This window comes from Physcomitrium patens, chromosome 12, assembly GCF_059467195.1.
Source record: "Physcomitrium patens ecotype Gransden chromosome 12, ASM5946719v1, whole genome shotgun sequence".
Classification (NCBI taxonomy): domain Eukaryota; kingdom Viridiplantae; phylum Streptophyta; class Bryopsida; order Funariales; family Funariaceae; genus Physcomitrium; species Physcomitrium patens.
Genome location: NC_143421.1, coordinates 7,703,976 through 7,729,889, shown reverse-complemented (window position 1 = coordinate 7,729,889; position 25,914 = coordinate 7,703,976). Strand labels below are relative to the sequence as shown.

Sequence of the window (25,914 nt, the reverse complement as noted above, 5' to 3'; positions counted from 1 at the left end):
ACAGAAATCCTTTCACATTTATTCCTATTTCTGTATATATATATATATATATATATATTTTAAAAAAAATCTCAAAAAGTCATTCATTTACATCTTACAAAAATAATACAATCTTTTGAAACTTGGAAACTATTCATTATAAATACAATACTATCTTTCTCATACATAGTATAATAAGTGAAGAATTTGGATACATTGATTTATAGATTTTTACATAAAGATTTTTATTGACTTAGATTAGACTTTTTTAGTTATGTTTTAGATTTTAAAATGTATTCATTTAAATGATTAAAACATACAAGGTTAATTCTACCCACAGTTTGGAATAGAACTGGACAAGTCTAACTAATTCTTAAAAAACAATTTAAATTTAAAACATTTTGTTGTTCAAACTGCTTGGAAGAAAACAAAAGAATAAAACAGTATGTATTTTTCTTACAATTAATGTTGAATATTGAGTAAAATTAACATACAAAATTTCATTTCATACAATATTATTCTTAATTACTTGAATGAACTGATTGAAGCACAATTAACAAATCTCAAATAATACCACAAATATATATATATATATATATATATAGACAAAAATATAAGTAATGTGCTGTATAATCCATTACACTCACTTGCCATTTCTTTTTAGATTGGTAATCACTATCTCATTCTTCATTGTAGACATCATTTGCTTCCATGATTTCAATTCCCATATAGAATATATTTAGATTTTAATCATATTTATTTACATAGAAACATAATAAGATACATTAGAAGAACGTACACACTGTACGTTTTAATGATTCTAGCAAAAAGGCTGTCAATGGTAAGGATAATGATATTTCTTATTTTAGATCCAATGTCTCTATCAACAGTAATTTCTAAAACTTTATTTATGATTGGAGCATTATACCTTTAAATATCTTTTCTTTAATTCTTCTGCATACAAATTATAAAGAGTTGTCATATTAAACTTAGTCACTTGCTTGTACAAAGTGTTGTGCAAAAAGGCCCACACTATTAAAAAAAAAAAAAAAAAAAAAAAAAAAAAATCCTATCAATAACATGATTTGAATGGAAAGAAAATTGTTAATTGTAATTTAATAACATTTTAAAAAATAGGTCATAAAAATCAATAAAAATAAATATAAGAAGTGCATTTCCAACTGGCAACAAACCTCTCCAACTATAGAAGACAAATACTTGCATGTAGAATGTATAATCATCTTCTATTATATTTACCAAAGTTTGATCCCATTTTGTTCCCGAAGATTATTATTTAATAACTAATGTCTTATCATTTTTAAATATTTAATTATTTTTGCAACCTTAGATTTTTTAATATATATATATATATATATATTTAAGCTATATATCTCTACTAACTATATCTCAGGTTCCTCCCCTTGAGAGTGTTGACTTCCTGGCTTCTAGTTACTACTCTGATATGTATAATTCGAGCTGATATGAGTGTCTGTAGTATGGGGGCGCTTTCCGCACAAAAAAACTTGTGCGTTTCTTGGAACAATGATGTTGACATACGGTGCTTGAACGGAGGTAGTTTACACAGGAGTTCAGATTTTATTCCAACGTCTTGGCATGGTGTCAGATTGATGGTGATGTGGCTCTTAACATATTGCTGATCAGTATGCCAAGCAGGAAGGACCTAGTTGATGAAGCGTTACTCCGGTAAAGCGGTCGTGTTACAAGCTATCAATCCTTGAGCTATGTTATTGGGAGACGTACTAGCTGTTTTCAACTTGATTTGAGTTGTAACAGGCAAATATGTGGGGTTAACAAAGCTCATAGATGGCCATGTTAGTCTGATCTTCCAGATTTATGCAGGCCAGGACGCATGGAGGTTCAAGTTGGAATCGGGTTGCCAGACGAGATCGGTCGCGTTCAGATTTTAAGCATCCACTCTTACCAGATGAAGAAAAACTCTTTTCTGGGTGTCGATGTGGGTCTTGAAGAACTTGGTGATCTTGTAGTTTCCGGGAGTTCAAGCCAGGTTGTGGTCATTGGTGTAATGCTGCTCGCTGTTTTGGAGGTCGCAAGCATTGATGGCTATTCACGTAAGTAGAGTTTGTCTTGTGCATGGTGCATTCTCGTTGTAGCTGATCAGCTGACTGCGTTTATTGGTTCAGCGTGTCGGACCAAGAACTTCAGCGTAGCAGAATAGGAAGGTGTATTGAAGAGTGCAAGCTCTTTTGCTCTAAACAGGTGATTGAATGTTTACCATTCACGAAGAGAGCTAGTTTTCTCGTCTTGCACGCAAATTTTAGGTTGTTTGTTGACTTTGTCATGTGCTTTGGATGACGTGCGGACACCTTTTTTGACTTTGCAACAGGTGGGGTCTTAAATTTTGGAGATGAGATGTAAGGCTTGTTGAAATTGATCTTAGAAGCTCACAGTTTGTTCATGGAATATGTCGTTCGGCGCTCATTGAACTGCATCCTGAAATTGTGAAGTGATTGAAACAAACCTCATTAGCGTGGCTTTCGACCGATGGAATATTATGGGGTATAGTGCTAGTAGTTCAGTCAGGATCTGGGCTTTTGATGAGGTCTTTGATTGTACGAACACATACTGTAGTGAGAATGTGCACTGCATATTTTTTCAATGTTACATCATACCTCCTGCTCTTGACTTCGTGTTTTCTTGTGAGGGAAGTGGATTTAGCCGATCTTTCAAAAGCAATGGACGAGGATAATACAAAAGTAAAACGGGAAGTCTTTTTGAAGGGTGTTGATGAAGTGGAGCCTGCATTGGGTGCAGGCATGAATACGCTGAAGATGTACTGGTTCTTTCTTGAAGGTACCCTGTTTTTACATGTGATTATCAGATACCCGAGTTGCATGTTCATTATGCCGTGGTTGTCTAATTCTTGTTTTTCTGCTTACTTTTTGTATCATTCATTCTGTTTGGTACTAGTTTGAAGATTCAAATGGTTGTTGTAAGGCATGCGTAGTGGAGTTGGGAGGATTTTTAGTGTATTCCTTCTCGGTTAACATGTTAAAGGAGACTTGTGTGCATACTATCCGTGCAGGATGTTCTGAGGTGGCCTTGCCCGAGTGTGTGCAGGGGTAAAACAGCACTTGCTGCAACCATCGCTATCGAAAGTGGGTTTCCATTCATAAAGATTGTAAGTTCAATGCCTTTCTATCCTGCTGAAAAATGTAGTCGCACCCTCTGTGATTATGCAAACCGATACGTCATTAATATTGAAAAGTTGAACATGCAGCGACACAAGAATGTGAAAATGTTTTCCTGCTTGAAGCTGGTGCTGGTTGTAATGGTATTTAACTTCACTACAAGTATGTATATCAGATATCTTCAGAGGACATGGTCGGCTGGGATGAGTCCAAGAAAGATGCTACGATTACAAAGGGACATTGCGTATTGATTTAAGGAAATACTCATTGCTGAACATCTTGGCATTAGCATCGAAAAGAAATTTGGTGGCTTCTGCACCTGCAATACTCACGTCTCGTGTCGTCTGGGTTGTGTGCATTTCTCCGTATGGTTTCATGACTGATGTTGGTTGCAATGGCTGTGCAGGTGTTCAAGGATGCTCACAAGTCTCCTTTAAGTGTCATCATCCTAGTTGACATTGAAAGATGGGAGCATTGGATTGATGACATTAAAGAATGAAAATTTTTGTTCCCAATTGATAAAGTATGTTAGCTTTCTGCTCTTGACAAGTGCAGGTTGGAGGGTGGGTAACCACTGGCCCCAATTGGTTGGGAAAAGCTACGTGAAATGTGATAATTACAGCATTTGAGAGCACCAAACTCAAATAACATTGCGGGATTATTATTTTTGTGCAAGTTGAATTAGTACGCCAGCATTGGCCCTCTTTTATCGAATCTTACTTTGCAGACACTTGGTCTGGTGAAAGGGAATCCTCCCAAGGTAAGTGGTCACTAAACCTTCGAATTAGGTGCCATTTTTAGATGTCGACCAGTAGATTGGGAAGCAAATGTGATGCCAGATGGGTTTGTTGCGATCTCTCCCACTAGTTGTCCCAATCACAAGGATCTTTCAAGGTGCGACTGAAGGTTCTCAAGTTGAGATTTAGCGACATGAACGAGGTATAGTTGTTCTTCTTTCAAATAGCAATTGGAACGTATTGAGGTCATACCTAAGAGCTGAAATGTCGAATTATTGAGAAGTGCGATTTTCAGATCAGCTGCACCTGTTGAGCTTGTGTTCATGTGGGATCCGGTGTTGCAGGTTTTGGTACCAAGCTCAGAATGTGTTTCGTCACACGGATGTTTATACTGCTCTTGGTCCAGAGATTGGTACCCAAAATCACAGCTTTTGGTCGTTGCTGGATGGGAAATAATATAGCATAGCATCTTGGGTGGCAGCAGTGTTCTGAGTCTTCTCCCCGTAATTTCCACTCTCGCATGCCTTGGTTTGTGTTTGCCTACTTGTTAATTGGTATGCATTAATTTCAAAGGAGATATATTTATTTGTCTATCTATTTAATTGTTCATTCACTTGGTCATTGTTTGAGGATGGTAAGATAGTCTTGTGAGTTTGAATGTATCCATAAAGTAAACCAAAATAACTACTTATTTATAGTAAGAAGTATTCATCTACCTAAGAATTAAGGATGTAAAAAAAATAAAAAGTAAAAAAATAAAAAAATCTTAACTTGGCATTCTTATTATGTCATGATTTTATAAGTATTATAGAGAATTTGGTGTTGTTAATTTTATTTTAAGATGATAGTTTAGCCATTTAGTATAGCTTAATATTTTCCATATATACTTGCATTCTTTAATTCTTTTGTAGTAGAATAAGAGATGCTTGACTTGTGCTATGGTTGTTTATTTCCTATTTGATAAGAATTTTTATCTTTTAATTTTTGAAAGTTATAGTGATTCAAAAGTAGAAAAATTATTTTTTTAAGTTATTTATCATTTTAAAAATTGATATTAAATCATTTTTTATTCTACAATAGTTATGCTTTTACAAATTCATATTCCACTTAAATCACTCAAAATTAATACTTAAATTAAAATGAAAAAGCCATGAAAGTGCAAGCATTTGCTTAAGTTAAGAAGTAAATTTAGGCCTTTTGTTAATATAATGCTACCAACATAATCTTATAGATGATAGAAGCATTAAAGAATAAAAAAATAACTACTATTTTAAGTAATATAATAAAGGCATAGCTTAAAAAGTTCTTATATAATTAGACATATTATGAAATAGGCCATGTTAAGAGTAATTCTAAATATTCTAAAAAGAAGAAAAAGAATTAAAATATAATAAAATCAAAACCTAAAGTAGTATTGATTAAGGCATGAAAATAGCCAAAGCAAATGCAATTGAAGAACTTTTAGTATAATAAGTGAAAACTTAATGAAGATCATTGCATTATTCTATTTCTGAGGAAGAAACTTTATTTGAAAAAGAAAAAGACTTTAAAAGCCAAAATTGCAAAGTTAAAAAAGTGATATAATGCTATGGCATCTTTGGACTAGGTTGCAAAAGCAAAGCCACTTCTATAGAACAATTCAACATCTTTTTCAATAGATGCATATATGTTTGGTGCATTTGGAGAAGTTATGGTGGTTGCTACTTATATCCAAATTGTAGCAAAAATTGCATTGCTATTGATAAATGTACTTGACAATAGTAGTAATCTTTATTATGCTAGATTACAAAATTAGATTGATGAATCTAAGCTACTTCTATTCTTTGGTATTGCCAATGCCATTAATTTCAATTACTTTGTTATTTTGACCTCAACACTACTTAAAGAAACTAGTGCCTTAGATTCATTACAAACTTTGGTTTATAAAGCATTAAAATTGTTTATATTTTTTTGTATAGAATATATAGAATTAGATTTCAAATCAACAAGAGTATTTTATTCAGAAAGTAGAATAGTAGAAAATAAAGCATCTTTATTATCTTTGAATGTGGAATAAAAAATGATTACTTTGCTTTTAGAAGAAGACTTAATAAAGTTAAGAATTAAGCTTACAACTAAGGCTACTATAGTATTTAAAAAAGATGATGTGCTATAGCTATCAATCATATTATTGGACAATGAATCTTTGATTTAAAAAAATATGGTTTATTTATCTAACATTGCTTCTAAACATTAGAATTTATATCCAAATATGATACATTTAAAGAATATTAACACCATATTAATTATCAATGACATTGGTAGCAATACTATCTTTACAACACCAATATGAGTAATGATAGACTTTTATTCCCAACCAAATGATAATTAACAAAAAAATTCCACAAGTTGTAGATTTAGACATTACTAATCTCGACCATTTTTTACTTATTATTGTCACCTTAGAAGGAGGCACAAAGAAGATAATCACTTATATCAAGTAGTCATTATAGTTGATATCTATATCAAGTGTAGGTTGTTGTATTTCAATATCACTTTCTAATGTATAGTAACTAGTTTTCTAGAACATAATTTACAAAAAATCAAAGAGTCAATATATTCTTATATTACTCAAATGAATACATAATTACTTATAGATGGTATAATATTAATCCAAAATAGCTATTAGTAAAGACAAAAAATTAGTAGCTCTTGATATAAGACTAAAGACAAAAAAGACATTGACAAGAACAAAGAAGCCTTTATTCTTGCCTTCATATATAATATTTAACTATAAGTAATGTAAAGATGTTCTATAGAACTTCAAACACTTGTCTAATTTGCAAGACATGTGTCTAAGTAATTATATATGTTTGTAGCATTAGAATCATAAATTTTAATATTTTTGTGGATGAATAAGTACTTTACTTCTTGAATTTTGGTTTAGACAATTAAAAAAAGGAAGCATAGATTAGACCATAGTGATCTATAAGTCATGGCAAAAAAAACTTATTTAGATGAGGTTTACAACTATGGCTATAATTTTGGCAATACAAACTATCTTTGATTGCAATGCTTTGATATAGGATTTACCACGTAGTTCAATCCTATTAGAAGAAACAATTTCATTTATGTCTAGTTTTATTGAACCACTAGATACAACATATTTGAAAGTACCTTCAAAACATTGTGAGGACTTGCTTCTTCTTTAGAATATTAATTTAGATCTTTTACATTGGTATCAAGATATTATTATATTGTTGAGATTCTTAGATGTATCAATACATTTATATTTTTTTTCTTTTATTTAGCCTATTTAATGGCATTTGTCAAATAAACAAATTACTCTTGTGGACCACTTTGCAAGCATTGGTACCAATTTAGTGGCCAACTTAGAGACTAGATAATAGACTTGCACTTAATCGTATTATCAAATATCACTTGCAAAGGTTGTTGGTTCTTTACTATGAACAATTAGTATTTTTTTTATGTTATTCATAATTATTTTGGCAAACTCTTATAAGATATTACTCTCATTAGTAATGAAGTCTTGCGAAGGTGAAGCTATATGGACCTACTTATTAGAAGGTGGTCTTTCTAAGGTCATTCATGTATTGAAGTTGATTGCATGCTAAATAATTCTTACTTTAATCTCTTTGCAGATTTGATGAAGTTGATCTAATCAATTAATATCACTAAGGTGTATTTTTTTTAAATGTAACTTCTTATAAAAAATATTTGAACAAAGGTTTGCAAGGATGGTAAATACATATATAAAGACATATGGTAGGTCATCAATGTAGGTATGATTTAAAATGCTACTTTCCAAACCTATAAAGAGCATATTATTGATGAGCAAGAATAAATTATGGACTTTATTATTAGCATTACAATAATTCATGACCTCACTAAGGATTAATTCTACTCCTTGTTAAGCCAAATAATCCATTTCAATACTATGGTTTGAGTTTGTGGCATTTGTCTCATTATACAACAATATCATCATTATCATCCATTTATTTTAAGGGTTGATTGCAATAGTACTACAACTCATTGAGACGGAGGAATCAATATTATTTTTTTGCTTAAAACAATATGTAATAGAAGAGCTTTGCACTCAATGTATTTTTGATGTTTTGGCTTAGACTTTAGAAAAATAGAGGTCCAAGTGATATTATCATAGATCTTTATACATGGTACTATGTGTCATCCAAACATTGCCAATTTAAGTAAAAAAATAATAGAGATGAAGTCTCTTCATTAGTTGTAAGTAAGAATGTTGGATGCATTGAAGTTACTACTATTATAGATTAGCAATTAGAGATTGTGCTAGTATGCAACAAGGATCTAATGATAGAAAAGGAGAATATAGAGTTTGATGATTGGCCTTTTAGAATTGGAATTACAGCTTATAGATGCCAAAGTACAAAAAATACAAATATTTATATTTTTTCATATTGCAATTATTTTGTTTTTAGTCTTAACAAACTAAAAAAATATAAGGGCAAAAAATCTATATTTATTTTAAAAAATAGCCATCTAATCTTTTTACAACCTTATTAATTTATTCTATTGTAGAAATTTGGTGTTGAGACTTAATATTAAGAATTATTGGCCGCTAGTTTAATTGAGTCATCTAATGCTATGTATGCTTATGCTATAATTATGCCTTCTAAGAAGGATGTATTTAGAAGTTAGAGAGAAAAATGAATGTATGGATATTATTCCTTAGTTAATTATAAGACCAAGTCATATTTGTATCCAATGTTTACACCAAAGAAATTATTTGATATAGTAGAATTTTCTTGAATAATTAGTACTCTTAATTTGCAATGAGGTTACTATTAGTTGCAGTTTTTGGTAGATAATTAGATAAAGATAACATTTTGCAGAGTTAATCATAATGGCAAGGATTAACTCTATTATTAGAAATATCATTTATTTGGTCTCAAGAACACACCAGCTAAGTTTTAAAGGGTGATGGACCAAATCTTAATCTGCTTATTATTTGGCAAATGTTATATTAATAATGTTATTATCTTTAGAAGCAACCTCCAAGAACATGCTAGGCATTTGCAAATAGTGTTTGAGCAATTACAGTAGTGATTTTAAAGTTAATATGACTAATAATATAAAAAACTTTGAAAATAAATAAGTAAAAAGAAATACAATATTAAAAATTGACAAATGGGTGAAATATGAAATTATCTATGAAGATAAAAAGTAGTCTTAGAAAGAATATACCAATGATCGTAAAGTGGAGGTGAATTCATGATATACCATTAAATTATTGTTTTGACAAGACTTGACAATAATCTAAATAAGTTGAAACCAAATTCACCATACATCCTATCCATCCAAATGTGGTGATAGAGTCTACAATGGGTTATCTAAAAAAAATCTATCAAAGCAAATAAAGAAAGATTGTATTGAGGTTTATGTTCCAAAGCGATGCAGTTCTGTAGCTTGATGTATAAAAGAGTAAAACTAATATTAGCATTAACAAATTATCTATGGTTGTGTATGATTCTTTTACAATATGTGTGAACAATGTCAATTGCACTAATTGAACAATATGTACGAGAAGTACAAAAGATGTCTTGATGTACCGAATCAAGAGCCACTTTCAAAGCCCATTTTCCATCAAAGCTCATATTCACCTTCACTACTTAACACACTCTGAGCAAGTGCATATTCTGGCAACAGAACAGTATCACTGACCACAACCCACACAAAAATATATCCACAGTTGGAAACTACAATGTGCTTCTGGAAACCCTAATTCCAAGCCTCTTCACGTAAGGTTTCTGACGCCTCCAATGCTCACTGTTTCGCAATGGCAATAAACTTGAGGTTTCATGCCATGCTCGCTCCATGTGTTGTCCCAAATTGAGTGACATGCTTGAAGATTATGCAGAAATCTGTAAGCATGGTGGTAGTATTGGCACTGCAAGCTGACTTCGTCTTCAAGCGCATCGCCGATTCCTGTTTTTTTGCTCACGAATGTCACTGTAGACGATGAACAATGCAAATGTAACGGAGCGGAGAGGGCGTTTGACGTAGCTGGTGGCAGTAGGCAAGCATTTCGTTGCAAGGAAGGTTTGATCAGATTGATTGTTATCCTGTGCGCTATATCTGTAACGAGGAGGGCACATATGTGATCGTAAACGGTGCGATACCTGTCATTGGGAGGGAATTTTCGCCTTGTGCCGCGCACATGTGAGGATTCCGTCCATCGATCTCAGCAAACCGCCTTTCCGTCGCGTTTTCTCTTGCCGAACTCCTCGTCAAGTAGTTGGCCTTTTTAAACCTTGCATCACCTGAAAGAAAGTAAGAAAAGTAGAGTGAAAGAAAGAAGGGGGGAAGAAAGAGAGAGACTCAACGAATGGTTCTATGGTGCACACGGGGGCTGTTTGTGAAGGTGCTCAAGCTGTCACAAAGCTGATACGGAAGCTCAATTTGTTCAGGGCAGAAATCTCGGGTGCGACCAAAGCTACGTCACGCATCCATCTGAAGATGGAACCATGTCAAGATGGTCGTCATAGGAAACGAGAAAGTTTCTGGATGGATGCGGTGTTCTTCTTCTTCGTCGTCGTCGACATCGTGGACGAACCCACTGTACCTGGGCAATCGCCGTCCTCCCAATTTTGTAAAGAAGACACCGTCGTAGTCATGTTATGAACCGTCAGATCCTCAAGTGCCACATCCCTCACGTTCACCTACTTCCTTAAAAAAGAAAAGAAAAGAAAGACGCCTCTGGACACAAGCCTAGAGGCTTCCTTATTCGATAAGCATAGTAAGCACTTTGATCTTTCTGCCGTATCTTAATTACGGTGTCGATCGCAGCCTCTGTCGGTCCAGAATTCCTTTGAGCATCCAGGTTCATTTGGGTAGTTGAGTTCTATTTCATTTCTTTGTCACTGCAGGCATTCGGTGATATTTTGCGTTTTGAGAGTTGGGTTTTGGAGTTGGAGGAGGAGGAGACCGGAGTTGGTGAGTGGTGGTGGATTTAGAAGTTTGTAGAGCCATGGCAGCGATAACGAGGGCCGCATCGGCCTCTGGGAGGGCGAAGGGCATTTTGAATTCTTATTTTCTGCGCTCTGTGTCGACGACCTCGGCGTCCTCAACCGCCTTGAAGAGTTCCACGGAGCAATCCGACCCATCGCCTGGAATCACCGCCACGAAGGAGCCCAACATTAAGAAGTTTTCAATTTACCGGTGGAGCCCTGACAGCAGTGAGAAGCCCTACCTGAAGACGTATTCCATCAACACGAACGAGTGCGGGCCTATGGTTTTGGATGCGTTGATCAAAATCAAGAACGAGATCGATACTGGGTTGACATTCCGGAGGTCTTGCCGGGAGGGAATTTGTGGGTCTTGCGCAATGAACATCGGCGGCAGCAACGGCCTTGCTTGCTTGACGCCCATTGAGCCTGATCCCAAGTCGGAGACCATAATCTCCCCTCTCCCGCACATGTATGTGATTAAGGACCTTGTCGTCGACATGACGCAATTTTATTCGCAGTACAAGAGTATTGAGCCCTGGCTGAAGACCAAGAAGCCTGCGCCCGGAGGAAAGGAGTATCTTCAGACGAAGAAGGACCGACTCAAGCTGGACGGCATGTATGAATGCATCTTGTGTGCATGCTGCACTACCTCCTGCCCTAGTTACTGGTGGAATCCCGACAAGTATTTGGGACCAGCTGCTCTGTTGCAGGCTCACAGGTTTGCGTTGCTTCCGCACAGTCTACTTTGAAATTATGATTGTTATAGTCGTCTGAAGTGAGACTCGTACCATGTCTTCCTCTGAGTGTTGCCAATCATTGAAACGGGATACAATCTCCATTTTTTCTTGATTGAGTTAGGGTAGTCGTGATGATCAGTAACTGTATGGATTTCGGTTACAGCATTTTATTATCTATTGCAGGACTGCTGATGTGACCGTAGGTTTTTGAGGTTCATTGTTCACTTTAGCTCCCTGTTATTCTTGGCCGGTGAAAACTATCTGAAAAATTCAACCAGATGTTTTCGTCTTGTGAGGTGATTAGGAAAGGCCATCAAAGAAAAAGTAGGAACAGACAGGGGGACGTAAATCTCATCATCTTGCGTTTTTATTTTCCACGAGATACGGTCGAACGAACATCAAACCCTTCTCCTTTCTTCTGTCGAGGCACTTCAAGACACACCCTCTTATAAAACTCAAGATTAGAGTAATGTGTTGAAGTTTATGCTGCAGAAGTCTACCTAGTTGAGATGTTTGTCTAACCTAGCTTTTGAATACTACGTTTGCAGATGGATTGCAGACAGCAGGGACGAATTTACAAAGGAAAGGCTTGAGGCTCTAGACGACCCATTCAAGTTGTACCGGTGCCACACCATCATGAATTGTGCTAAAGCATGCCCTAAGGGTTTGAACCCTGGATTGCAAATTGCTGCTATTAAGAAGAAGGAGATTACAAGATAAGCCTAATAGTTCGGATGTATCCGCTTAGCTCTCCATGTCGTTGGAATTCACTATGTGGCTTAGTTGAGCATGGAGAGATGCATTTTGGGAGGGTTCACCGTAGATGTTCGTGTGAATCGTCTGTGTCCCAGGTATGAATGTGCGCCCAATGGTTGTATTTTGCGCTCAGCTTGAGGCATTCCAGGTATCGGGCTGTGGCGCAGGCCTAGCAATAATTTGATCATCTGGTTGCTAGTTCAGTATTTTGTGGCTTCCAGTTGTATCATTGAGAACTCTGAAAAGCTGTACAATCGCACCTGTGATTTCTTGGTGACGCGCTGAACTTGAAAGAAACTATTCCAGCTAATTGATCAGACACCCTCTTCATTTATATTCACTTCAATGTCGGGAGTTTCTTGCAAGCTTTGTATGGCCATGGATGTTTATAAAGTCGTTTTGTGATATTTTGTACATGCAGGGTCAGTTTCGACTTATCAGAGAGATTACTAATATCATCTTCACTTCTAATCCACGAAGTCAGGTGCTTGTGTGTGTTATTGCTAGTTTTTTGGGTTTTACAGGGAGCAATTTCAACAGTCTTATATCGGAATTGGAAAAGTGGCCGTCTGCTCAAATGAGCACATCGATTGTGTCGAAATCAATTGTTTCAAAAACGTGTGTGTCGAAAACAGTTGTTTAGTGTAATAAGATTTCCTAGTTTGAACGCGATTACATGTATAATTTCAAGTATGAGCATGCTTAAATTCTTCCCTTCATTCCATCTTTGTGTTTTTTTCATTAAATTCTGCGTTTAATTGCAATTTAGGTTGAACTTATTTGAATGTCAACCTCTTTCGCTTCTGTATTGATAAACTATCTTGTCGAATTAGGACTAGTTCATTATAAAACGAGTTTGCTTTTCCACCTGTGAACATATCCAAAGTTACACGAATTTATCTAGTATTTCTAGTTGCAAGATTTTGCTTGTAAGATGTTTCGAGTTTTCTGTTCATTCAAGGTAATCAAAAGAGCATGTTCTCTGTTCAACTTTCAACCATGTGCAGGTAGCATATATTTTATATGCATAGCACAAAATGTGGACACATTTTATAACTGTGCTCAAATTGCTCAAAATCAGCAAATCTTCTAACAATGGAGCAGCGGTTGTACGAGTACTTTCAGCATCTACTGATAATTCTTAAAATTTGAGAGTTGAAAAATCAACACATAGGAAGGGAAAATAGTTTATTCACACAATGAAATATTTATATTACATCGGTGTTTGTCAACTCAAGCTCTATTATCGAAATTTCATTTTCCCACTTTGCACTGTACTCAATAGATGGACTGAATCTTCTATCTCATTTACCTCCGCAACCAAGAGTATCCTATCCAACTGCTTAGTGACTGGGACACGGTAACCAAGCTACAGAAACTTTACTAGTGTTATGTAATGTGAGTGGTGGTGATAGATAACAAAGAACATCAAAGGAAGCAGTTGTCGAATAATTATCAGTTTCACTCTGTTGCAGAGCTTGCAACTGTTGCAAAAAAGCGATTTGTACTTGTATCAGCACAACTGGGAAATTTATATACCAGAATTGCACGGTTAGCAGTCTTAAACGGAATTTCTCGGCGAACAAGAGCCTGCATTGAGATTGTTACAGATTAGGCGCGCCCACGAAATATTAAAGATTAATTGGGGAACATGAGCTTTTCGTACAAAGCAATTATATCTCTCTTTGTCGCAGAGCTCTTGAGTTGTGCTACTTCTTCTCCATGCCCAGCTTGAGTCAGTTTTTGTTTCAGCTTTGCCACAGTGAATTTGTGATAATCTTCAGTCGTCATTGATGTGTTATTATCATTCATGTCTTCATTTGAATTATGGCCTTCGTGGTTTTCTTCACGGCTGCTGATATTGTCTGTTATACCCCTCATCAATGATTGTAAATTGTGTTTGTCGATTTCCATGTCCCCCACCTCTGACGTTTTCTCAATTCGCATCCTTTTGATACGAACTGTATGTTCACTGGGGGAGATGGTTGACACATCCGTATATGACTTCAGCTTTGTATCCAATGCAGTTTCATGGTTCCGGACGGACATAAGTTGCGTCTGAAGAGCGTCAAGATCTCCTTGCACAATTGTTAACTGGGCCGAGAGCTTATCGGCACGACTGGAAGCCTCCATTTTTGCTGCTCTTTCGCTGTCTAATAAGGCCTCAAAGGATTCCACCGTCTTGAGCCTCTGCTCATTTGAAGCATCCAGAAGCTTCTCCATTTCTCTTTCTCGCTCTTCAATACGAAGTTCAAGCGCTGTTATTCGGGAGAGCGCATCCTTCTCGGATATTTTTACATGCTCGAGCGTCTAAGCACCCACATTGCATGTATCAGCTTCTGTGATAATTTTCATGAAATGTCAAGGAATAAAACGTCATGACAAGAGTTTAATGTTAGAATATTTGTCCAGTCGACATTAGTGATACCTGAGTAAGCTCAACTCTCTCACGTTCAAGAGAATCACACCTCCGTTCTGAACGCTCAATAGTTGTTAGTCTTTCAGAAGCCAGTCTTTGAGACTCCGATTTTTCCCTCTGTATTGCTGATAATTCGTTCCGAGCTTTCTCCACAGCTTCGGACGCATATTTTTCCCTCTTCTCGGCAATTTTCCAGAGCCGTTCAGTCTCCTCCATTCGCTTCATAACCTCAGCCATTCGTTGCTCAGCATGTACTTTGTCTTGACATGCTGTTTCGAGGTCTTTTTGTAATGTCACTATCGTAGATGTCTTTGTTTCGAGTTCAGTATGTGAATGCTGCAATTCGGTTTTCAGGGTCATCAACTCCTCAATTTGACCTGTAAGCTTTACCTCTTGTTCCTGCATCCACCACAGAATAGGGATTCATGAAATGTACACATCCCCACAATTTGTTGTGTATATCCTCACTTTCGCCTCATTCTTTGTGCAGGAATGCAAATGTATAATTTAGACTCCAATCGCTTACATCCAAGAGTTGTGCAATATTTACTTCTGGAAGTACTTTACTTCACGTGTAGGTCATTGGACCTAATCGTGACACATACTTACATGAAGGCGAGATGATAGGATAGCTATTTGACGCTCTCCACGCTCAAACTTGGAGTGCAAGTCTTTTATCTCACCATCCTACGGGCAAACAATGAAAGAATTTTAGTGTTAGAAGACACCAAGTCAGTGGAATAAGTTGAGTCAAATGTGAAATGAATCACTGAATTGCATTTGCATTAGGATCAATAAAGTGCAAGACATTTAAACAGATCGTTATTTGCAGAACCACGATAACAGGAACTATGTATCGTGCCTTGGTCGTCAACTCCTCAATATCGTGCCTTCCATTGATAACACACGAGGACATTAATCACCGACTAATAACCAAATCACATGTTGAAGCAACGAATGCACTGAAATAATGTGTCCGAGTACCTTTAGTGCAACGGCAGCAGCAAAATCTGCCCGAAGCGCATCCTCCCGAAGCTGTGCCTGTTTCAGAGCCCTATCCTTCGAAACGTTGGCCCTTTCAATAGCAGCTTTAGTATCTGCTTCTACAGTTTCGTACTTATGTCTCCATTCGGTGGCTTCCTCTTTACTAGCCTCCAACTGCTCTCGCATTGCTGCCAAACGAGTCTCAGAGATCGTACATCGATTCTGCATCGCAAACAGCACAAATAATAACCTTGATGTAAGATACTGCTTCTTATAAAACTACGAGTATTTTCAAAATGCAGAATCGATGTATGATAGCTGAGACCCATTTACCAGAACAAGCTTGTTTTCAGCCGCACTCCTTTCTTGCTCCATCCGATGTTCATTCAACAGTTGCTCATACTTGGATCGCCATTCAGATGCTTCCTTCTTGATTTCATCCATCTGAGATGTGATTGTAGTGTGTCTCTCCTCCAGCGTCGTGATCCTCTTTTGCATAATGGCGTGCTGTGTAGCAGCACTCTCTGAGCTTTTCTTGGCGTCATTGACCGACGACTCGTAACGCTTCTTCCAATCTTGGGCATCCTTCTGAGCAGATTCCACTTGTTTGTGCCCGAAAGCAAACTTCTCCTCCATAGATTTGATCTGTAACTCTAATGCTGAATATTCTGCTCTAATCGTATCCTTTTCCCGCTTCACGAGGTCTTCTAAAGGCCCTGCCAAACTGTGGAGCTGAAAATTGTTAAAAAGGTGCAGTGAATATCTTCGAATATCTTCCGCCACCAAGTTTATTCGACTAGAAGTTCACAGAATTGACACAGCTTAGCCGATATTGCAACAGTATCCATTAAAATAGATCTAAATGCTGATTTACAAGTAAACTACACTTCACTCTCCGAGTTCTAAATGAAATTCATGTAAGAAAAATTGGATAGCGTTTGAGAGTTGATGGGGAATCCAAACCTATTTCGCAAAAATTTAACAAGTTTCTGCCACTTGAAAGATCCAACTGCCGATACCTCATACTCAGCCACCAGACCATCTATCACCTGCATGTAACATTCAAGTCGACCACAAATAAGATCTCTATTAAGACAAACACTTCAAGGTCTTCATTTAGAGAATCTCAACATGAATCTTAAACACCAAAAGTAGCTACAATTGAGCTGCCCCAAAGTACTAAAGCAGTAATGTCAAAATAACAATAAGAAAGATAATAATAAAACGAGAATTGTGATATGTGTTCGAATGAGGAGTAATAACACTACGGGTACAAAATTCATACCTTAACAACAGACTCAAAAGATGCATTTGGTGCATGACATGCATTTAACGTTCTTTCTTCCAAGCTGCCTGCGGCCCGCAAACATTGAAGCTCCGCTTCCATGAGTAATTTGCGTTTGTGGCTCTGAGAAAACCGCCGATGTTTCACCAGTTTTATCATCCATAGGTCTTGCATGCTTTAGAAAAAAACTAAACAAATTGCCTCTATATCTGCTGTCAATATGACTAAATTTCGGGTTCATAAATCAGCGATGCAGCATCTAGAGAATCACAGAGGATTGGTCGCAAGTGTCGCATGAACATGTTACACTAACCTCGAACTGTTTTTTTACTGTATTGTAAAGTTCCTTCTCATACTTCTTTCGTAATGTTCCTCCGCCCACAGCTTCAATGTTGAACGTGTTCAAGGCTGCTTGAAAAGCTTCTTCATGAGCCTCTTGCAACAAAGCCTGGCACAGACATGACAAATTAACATCATTCACATAACATGCTCACATTTCTATACAATTTATGGGTTTAGTTGCAGGACGAAAAAAATTCGTGACTGCAAATATCAAGACGTGGTTCAAATAACTAGACAATAATGAATAGCGACACTCAAAATCGCAGCGTCACACCTCTTCGGGCGGAATCGTTTTGTCGAAATCCTCGCTGTACGTTTTCACAGCCAACTCGTAGGCACGTCGACATTCACTTTCTTCTACACTCTGAAACAGATAAACAATTTCTAGTCAATAACATTTCGGAATAAGACATTTACAGAGAATCTCACGTAGAGGCTTGTATCGACTTCCATCATGACCGACAGTGAATCTAGGCATCATTTTATATGGGTGTCTGTGGATAAAGATCAACCTGCCAAGAATTAGCTATTGTTGGCACGGCCCCAGAATTGATTGCATCAAGAAATGACTGCGTGAGGCTAGCAAACATAGGCCCCGTCAATGTTATTGATCCGAGCTGTTTAGGTCCTGCCCTGTCAAGAATGTACTTTGTCAACTTATCTAATCCGGCCCGAAACTCCGGACGCAGTTTGTCCATCTGCAAATAACACACAAAAAAAACATTAAAGTCAACAAAGCATTGGTCATCAACCACTAAACGCGTTACAAACGATAAACACAAAAAATCCATCTCTACAAAAATCTTCCAACAATCAACACCCGCTCTGCTCGACCTAGGATGCGCTACAGAATACATACCATTGAACTAACAAGTTTGAGAATTTTTCCTCAATTACCGGGATTTCGTCAAGGTGCTGTAACTGATGCTCTTCTTCCAAGGGACGCACTAAAGTGAAGCAGTCACGATCTGGAAACAATGCTTTGATGGAGCTTCGAATCTGAATTTACGATAGATCACCCCTGGATCAGACAATTTTCAATATCCACCACGAGGAGGCTCCACCAAGCAACCTATTGAACTTTGAGAGTGCCAAAATTTAGCTCTCCGTAAATCACACAAAACGCAAAACTAGGAAGGTACATTAATCGTCTATCGTAAGAGTAAATGACGACCTCATTCTTTGCTGCGGCAGCTTTTCCAGTTCCTGGAATAGGCCGAAGTGTCGACTCCAGATAATCTCTAGGACTGATCTTATGCCCATCATCGACAAGTTCAAAGTAGAAGTCCTGATACACCATGCATAACCAAATAAGAAATGATTTACGTAGAAGTCCACGCGGTTTTTTTTTTTTTTTAATTCAGAAGCGAATATAGGAATACAGGAAGCATGAAATTGCAACTAACTCGTATGAGGATTAGATAATCGTGAAGACTGGTCACTACCATACTCTAAGATCAGTAAGATGTATCAAGTGATGATTCAAACGTAAAGCAGGGTATCATCCTTCAGCCACGCAAGGTGAGTTGTGTTGGAAGCATTATATTAATATATCATACCCGAAGGAGCCAAAGGAAACTTGGAGAAAACCGGCCAAGTTCATCTGGTGAGGTTACATCATGAGAAGCTCGTACTCGAATGTGTTTAGTCATTTCAGTGACCAGAGACAGATTGTCTAGTGCTGCCTCATCAATACCAAACATCTGCAAGCCACGACTTAAAATTCTGTCAACCGAACAAAAACAGAACATTTGATAATTAGTTTAATTTAATTGACTCTTAAATGTAAGTAGGCTATTGCTTAACCTGGTACTCCGATTCAAGGTACAAAAGATTTGGTCAACAATTTTGGAAAATTGGAGTGAATGACAGTCGAAAAGGTATACATCAATAGAACAACTGCAGGAATAGACTTTGTGCGCAAAGATTTACCTGATTATACACGAACATACTTGAGAGCAGTACAGCTAACGAGAAGATCTGCATGCTGTATTGCCCCTGCATTATGTGTACAAGCGCCGAAGCATTTAATGAGTTCCATGACGGACATAAATATTTTACGGGGAATTTCAAAGGTCGACTTTCAACTAAATCAACGCAAGTTTATGTAAACATAAAAGAGTACCAGAATTTTTTTTGTGGACTTACAGTTTGGTCCCAAGAGTCAATGCCTTCACTATCTAGCAAAATAAGGTTGTATTCACTTCCATCCGGAGCTGTTCGCTTAACGGGTGCACTCCACATCCAAAGTCCCTTGGTGCAGGGCTTCTGGGTAGACGCAACTTCAAACCCGCTGCTTCGTCCTAGCAGCTGATTTTGATCAAACGTTCATTGTTCACGCCCGAATTACGATTAAAAGTCAAAGCCGTGTCCAACTGATACAACTCATCATTTCCGTTTGAAATTTACAGACAACCTTACAAACTTACGTTACACATACTGACAAAAATGCAACGAGCGGGACAGCACACCAGCATGGAGAGTGTCCATGATTTTGAAGCAAGTAATAATAATCACAATACTAGGGCCCTAACTGGGGTTCTGAAAAAGAGACATACAACATTGAAAATTTCTGAAATCTGACAGTGTCACAAGGGATACCTGATTCAAGATGAAGCTTTTGCCTTGACGAGCTCGACCACATACAGAAACAGCGCCAACGGGTCCCTTGACGAGATGCAATGCAGCGACTGCTTCGGGATCCATTCTAAACTTCCCTCCCTCGTCACAATATACAAGTCGAAGAGGTCGTGCAGGACCCCTTGCCACATTGTTGCGTATACTTGAAGACACTGGAGGAGTACTCTGAACAACTACAGGAATTTCGGTCTCCATGTCCTCTGTGACATGACTGTCCTCATGTTTCTCGTCTGTGTGATGACCAAGTCCAAATATCTTCAACATCCTTAAAGGGGACGAACTAAGTTGCTTCGTTGCGCAAGCGTCACTGCTTTGGCAACAGATAGCTTCAATTACCCGACAGTTGATTATCTAATGCTCAACGCCATACCACTTCCAGTGCAGCGCAATATGAATTCGCCCAAGAAAGCACGAAAACACTACAGAGATAATAACTCCTAAATTTGATGGGATTCCTGACAAGCACTTCCACCGCCTTAGTAAGATGAAATCGAGTGCAACACAGTTGGCCAGAACATCTGAGACGTTACCAAAACTTCTTCAGTACAAGCCCAAAGCGGTCAGATTGCAAGGATCGAAATGATTCATGTTTGGTAGAGACAATTGAAACATAACTTGATGTCAACAAAAGAAGCTAACAAGATTCTAATCGCAAGCCATACAATTCTGGGGGTAACGATATTCAAATCATAACATAGGAACACTTGCTCAGCATGGCACACACTACATGTGGACCTATGGCACATTTGGCTCTACATTATAATGCAGCGTATCCATCTACTACACGGTTCCTAGCCCAAGTATTACCTTCTAATTAAACTTTCTTTGAGAAGTATTACAAGAATTTTAGATAGCAGCAGATAAGATGACATTATTATTCGATGTCGCCCCGTGCAGAAACTTTTGAGGTCAAAAAGATGAGGCGAACAGCATGTCATCGATGTCAGAGCAGCAGCACAACCGCTCTCAATTTGTTCAAGCAGGGAAGGAAGGACAATGTATTTATTTAAGCCGAACAATCCTTCAAGCGAGTTATTAAAAATTGAGTGATCGAGTTAAATACTACTAATGAGTAGATTCTGTGAATGGGATTGGACCACTGTGCCAAGCACATGAGGCGCTAATAAAGAGGTCAAATTAAACACCTTAATTCACTGTGCTTCAAGCGGGTGCAAGAGCAACCACAACTTCGTTTTCTCCACAACGGTTTAGGGGGGCTGATGAACTGTAAGAGGGAAAATACACATAGCTAGGAAGGCAGAAACTGGAGTGGAAAAAGTAGATCAAGAAATTTCATTCAGAGGTACGTAGCCCCTTGATTATCCAGAAAACCGTAGTCTGCTCTTGCATTTATAGCAGCTCGTCTATGTGATTCGCAAAAAAACGGACTCGAAGCATGTCGCGCGCTTATGAGACGTATGAAAATCTATGACATTTTCAAAATTCGAATGCGAACAACAAATATCCAGTACCGCTGTACAAAAACACGAACGACCTACTCTACACCACAGGACAAGCAGAGAAAAAACTCAAGACAGTAAAAGATCGTTGCATAAAACCGATGAAGCTCCAAACGACTGCACTTAACCCATGCCCGATGGCTTCTTCAAACCCGACGAGCACTAATGTAACGGCAAATAGAAAGGCCGTGGCAAAAAAGAACACGAATAGCTATAAATGCTTTCACTAGCTAGAGGAGTAACCGAGGTAAGCAACGACACCAAGCATAGAATTGCGACCAAGATAGAGCATTCACATTTTACCGAAACAGTACTCTAACAGTGATTTCAACGACCTGCACTCTTTGAAGCATTTCTGGTGCAATGTACACGTGAAGCATGCAACGACTACATCTCCTGCTTTACACTTTCTCTAAAAAAACGCAAACCTCTCCCCCTCCTCCGAATCGTCATCCTCTCCATACCTCAGAATTACAAATTGACAGTTACGGACTGCTGAATCTCAATTAAAATCGTCAACTGCAAGGCCTTAGAAAAGCTGCAACGGCGCCATTCGAACGCCTCCCTCTCGATCGAAACTGTTCCGTTACTCTTGCTCGAACCAGATGCAAAGCAAAACAAGATCAAAATGTACGCCACTTTCCACACTCTGAACACAATCGGCACCCCTCCCCTTAAGAACTGAAGAATCAGGCGTCAGGGGGAATATCTCAAGCATGGGAGCTCGGCGACAAGTGGAAACAAGCTCATGCAACAAACATACATCTCTCCTATTCTCATCACTCTTGTCCTTTTCACACTACCAGAACGGCCACGGTTCACGACATGTTGCCTTGACATCGGGGGGCCGTAATTGTCTGACGGCACCTGGAATCGGAACAGGTGTGGCTCCTCTATTCGCTGTGGAATTTCCACATTTGGAATCTATCCCTTTTTTTTAGGACCCGGCTATTGTGAGCAGACAATATTAATGAGGTTGATGACGTGGCGTGCATCCACACTCCAGGACGTATATTTAGTGTGGGCAAGTTTGTTTGAAAATGAAACTGCGGTTGGGCGGCCATAGGTGACACTAATGTCCATAGCTGCACACACAAGTCTATTGTGTGTTATTTCTTGGGTAGTGTTTTCTAGCCATGTGTCACTGACAGCTGAGTTATATTACACACAGATGGGTGCAAGGCATTGGTTTGCAAAGATCGTCGCTTGAAAATATCCTCATGCTCTTCTCTCAATAATAGCCCAATTGGTAACATAAAAATACATTGATTATGGTCTTTGAGCGATTCTACTCCTTTGAAGATTAGAGAAATGATTTGAAAATATAAAAAAGTATTTTGCATGTTCACAAGCTTCATGTTCATAAGAAATGATATCATTATATTACAATTATAAATAGATTTTATTGTAGATGATTCAAATTACAAGTTATAATCAAATTTGCATGCCAGTGATTACAGTGGAAATTTACAGAATTGTGGAATACAAATAGTATAAAAGGCTAATTTAACTATAGTTGTGACCACTGTCGTAATTAATACACTTAATTAGTATTGATACCAGAAAAAATTGCAAAACAAGCAATATAACATTCTGGTAGATTAATTGAAGCACATTAATGCTCTAGATAATATTAGTATTGCAATATCAAATGCAGGAGAGGAGTTTAAATTTTCTTCTACATTAATATGGGCAAAGTACAATTTTGAGCTTAAATCCACAAACTGAACTTCAAATCTAGAATAGTAAGTTGTGTTTTGAAATAATTAAAAGTTGAGAGTAGTATTCAAGGCTCAAAATATTATAAAACTTTTTAAAATATTGTACAAAATTTTATCTTAATTCTCTAAATATCCAGTTTAAGTCACTTCTATGTAATTAAGTTGTTTGTTAAATTACACTTAGTATGTGATATAGAATGTTCTAATATACATATAATTGTATAAATTTTTTACACATTCATTTTACACAAAAAAAATCATTTTTTATTATACAATTGAATACTCAAAAATATATATATATATATACATACATACATACATACATTTGATTAAATTATGTATAATGAAAACAAGACATACAAATGTCAAGTTTTAAGATGCTTGCAAAGTACATGATAATTAAGACATGAAAACTCTAAAAAATAAAAAGACTTATGATGATTTCGGTCTTACATGTATACACATTCCGTAAAGAAAATAGCTTGTTGTTTAAGCTTGTAAGGTCATTTTGTACAAACTATAATTATCTTATTTGAAAAATCATATAAAAATATTACTTGTTGTTTGATATTCTGAAAATAAGTTTATATAAATACTTTTTGGTTTTACTTTTCTATATATGCTTTTAAATATAGCACAAAGGTGTTTGTAAAGTTAAAAACTTTATCAATAAAATCCAATAAAAAAAACACACACTTAGTTGAAGATTATTGTTTTAATAAGTTAAAATCTAAAATTGGTTTATAAATCTACATGTATTTGGAATTCTTGTAGTTTCAATGTTTTTTATGATTTTAGATTTAAAATATTAAAAAAAATAATAATAATTTTACTAATAACAAGTTTAAAGAAGTATTTTTTTTATTGTTATTCAAAATAATGTATATGTCTTTCTTAATTTATTATTAAAAAGTTCTATACAAATAATTACATATATATATATATATATATATATATGTTGAATAGACCTAAACATTTACTAAATTGATCTATTCATCATCACAAATTGATATATAGATTCTTCAACTCTTCTGCATTATTAAAACTATTATTCACATTTAGATTGAAAGAATCATGATTTTGCAAAAATATAGTTCATACAATCATGAATATATGACTGGTACTAGTGGTCACCTATGGTTACAATTATTAAATACTCCCCTTTGTCTTGCCTTATCATATCTATAAGTTCTTATATACTCAATCTTCTTCCTACTCACCCTCTATTGTAGTATTATTATTTTTTTGGTATTATGTCTAATATGTAGAGAAGAGAGATGGAATTTTATATTATAGAGTTATTTGCATTTTTCAATAGAAACTAAGGTGCACATGTCCATTCTACTAGAGGAATATTTTGAATATATTAAAGAGATGAAAGATAATATAGATACATTTACATGTGCTTAACAATATTCCGTTTGCAAATGTTGCTTTTACAATCATTGCATTGATTTCAAATGTAACAATGGAAGAGTTTATTGTGAGCAAAATAATTATATTTTTCATTGAAACATTATAAGTTAATTATTTAGATATCCATTTGAGTTTCATGCTCATTGTTTGTTGAATAATATATAGTGGCAATTGACAATTTGGAATGGTCTTTATAATCATGGCCATTTTACTTTTTTCATAAGTTTTTTTATTTTTTTTATATGCCATTTATTTTCTTGACATCTTCAACCAATAGAAAAAGAAATGACATTATAATTTCTTGCTATAGGATTGGTTCCAAAAAATTGTTGTGATTGCCTTAAAAAAAAGAAATTTTTCTCAAGGACATGAATCTCAAAGAAAGAAAAACTTCAATACACTCTTGTGTTATTGAAAAGAACTAGAAAGCCACTCAAAGATGATATAATATTGAACTAGAATGGCTATTGTAAAAAACAAGAAGATTAGAAAGTCTTGAAATAAGACTAAGGACTTGAAAAGCATTAATAAGAATGAAGAAGGCTTTACTCTTGCTTCCATATATAAGCTTAACTAAGAACTACAAGGAGATGTACTATAAGACCTCCAAAACATGTTGACTTTGTAAGATACATATCTTAACTTACAAAACAAGTTTCTTATATGTATATTGCATAGTTACATTGTTCCGCAAGTTATCAATATATGATTAACTTTTTGACCAAGTTTCTAACCTACCAATCAACTACAAAGCAACGTCTATGAAACTTCTAGGAAGCTTCTTTAGAAGATATTATGAAAATAACCTACTTTTATCTAATCATATAGATATTTACTAGAGTATCTATGTATATGTGTGACATTATCCTCTTTTTTAGAGACAAGTTCTATGAAGAGCAGTCTTGATGTGTTAAAGAAATCTAAGATATGACGAATTATATTTGCTACATACTCTGATCTTTAAAGATGATTGAAAGGTCTTCTTAGCCATCAATCGTGTGTCATACCAAGGTGAGAAGACCACCTTGTTATTTGATTATTGTTGAGGCCTTTGTAACTAACTTCCTTCAAATAAAACATTTGAAACACCGATAGGAATTGTTCCTACCTCTAATAAAATCATCAAACATCGGGAGTCTTGTCTAAGGTCATGATATCAAACACATTATATCTTGCCATCTATTTGAGGAAGGACATGTTATTCTTGAAGATCTTCATCTGAATTTCGTCCTCTTAAAAGTTGAAACAATCATAATGTCTTGTTTGGTAAGTCCGCAAATGA

At 36.3% G+C, this 25,914-nt stretch overlaps 4 protein-coding genes across 10 annotated transcripts; 2 read left to right on the top strand and 2 right to left on the bottom strand.

Annotated features, from left to right (window-relative positions):
* The first annotated feature begins 1,672 nt into the window (after positions 1–1,672).
* Positions 1,673–4,483, top strand: LOC112289557 (vesicle-fusing ATPase-like). 4 transcript variants are annotated; one of them, XR_016505768.1, is made up of 4 exons: positions 1,673–2,069; positions 2,668–2,811; positions 3,079–4,088; positions 4,231–4,483. XR_016505768.1 is itself a non-coding variant. In XM_090254760.1 (4 exons), exons 1-3 carry the CDS (start codon positions 1,850–1,852, stop codon positions 3,132–3,134), a joined length of 420 nt encoding a protein of 139 aa, XP_090110886.1. In that variant the 5' UTR covers positions 1,673–1,849; the 3' UTR covers positions 3,135–3,139; positions 3,556–4,483. The 4 variants fall into 4 exon arrangements, 3 of the variants coding, with proteins under 3 accessions (XP_090110886.1, XP_090110885.1, XP_090110884.1); XM_090254760.1 differs by having other exon boundaries at positions 3,079–3,139; positions 3,556–4,483; XM_090254759.1 differs by having other exon boundaries at positions 3,079–3,139; positions 3,325–4,483.
* A 4,887-nt stretch (positions 4,484–9,370) lies between these two features.
* On the bottom strand, positions 9,371–10,651 carry LOC112289681 (uncharacterized). 3 transcript variants are annotated; one of them, XM_073537696.2, is made up of 3 exons: positions 10,488–10,651; positions 10,045–10,185; positions 9,371–9,874 (listed from the first exon to the last, which is right to left on the bottom strand). In XM_073537696.2, the coding sequence occupies exons 1-3, from the start codon at positions 10,537–10,539 to the stop codon at positions 9,660–9,662; spliced, it is 408 nt and encodes a 135-aa protein (XP_073393797.1). In that variant the 5' UTR covers positions 10,540–10,651; the 3' UTR covers positions 9,371–9,659. The 3 variants fall into 3 exon arrangements, 2 of the variants coding, with proteins under 2 accessions (XP_073393797.1, XP_073393798.1); XM_073537697.2 differs by having other exon boundaries at positions 9,371–9,850; XR_016505769.1 differs by having other exon boundaries at positions 9,371–10,185; positions 10,270–10,651.
* A 52-nt stretch (positions 10,652–10,703) lies between these two features.
* On the top strand, positions 10,704–12,699 carry LOC112289680 (uncharacterized). The gene is made up of 2 exons (XM_024535103.3): positions 10,704–11,590; positions 12,158–12,699. Exons 1-2 carry the CDS (start codon positions 10,893–10,895, stop codon positions 12,327–12,329), a joined length of 870 nt encoding a protein of 289 aa, XP_024390871.1. The 5' UTR covers positions 10,704–10,892; the 3' UTR covers positions 12,330–12,699.
* An 839-nt stretch (positions 12,700–13,538) lies between these two features.
* LOC112289679 (uncharacterized) lies at positions 13,539–22,290 on the bottom strand. 2 transcript variants are annotated; one of them, XM_090254757.1, is made up of 17 exons: positions 21,960–22,290; positions 19,997–20,553; positions 19,544–19,705; positions 19,328–19,393; positions 18,955–19,098; positions 18,570–18,683; positions 18,293–18,394; positions 17,908–18,093; positions 17,670–17,759; positions 17,367–17,501; positions 17,054–17,176; positions 16,732–16,817; positions 16,102–16,492; positions 15,769–15,990; positions 15,394–15,471; positions 14,794–15,183; positions 13,539–14,675 (listed from the first exon to the last, which is right to left on the bottom strand). In XM_090254757.1, exons 2-17 carry the CDS (start codon positions 20,297–20,299, stop codon positions 14,004–14,006), a joined length of 3,264 nt encoding a protein of 1,087 aa, XP_090110883.1. In that variant the 5' UTR covers positions 20,300–20,553; positions 21,960–22,290; the 3' UTR covers positions 13,539–14,003. The 2 variants fall into 2 exon arrangements, with proteins under 2 accessions (XP_090110883.1, XP_024390869.1); XM_024535101.3 differs by having other exon boundaries at positions 19,997–20,490.
* Positions 22,291–25,914: the final 3,624 nt, after the last annotated feature.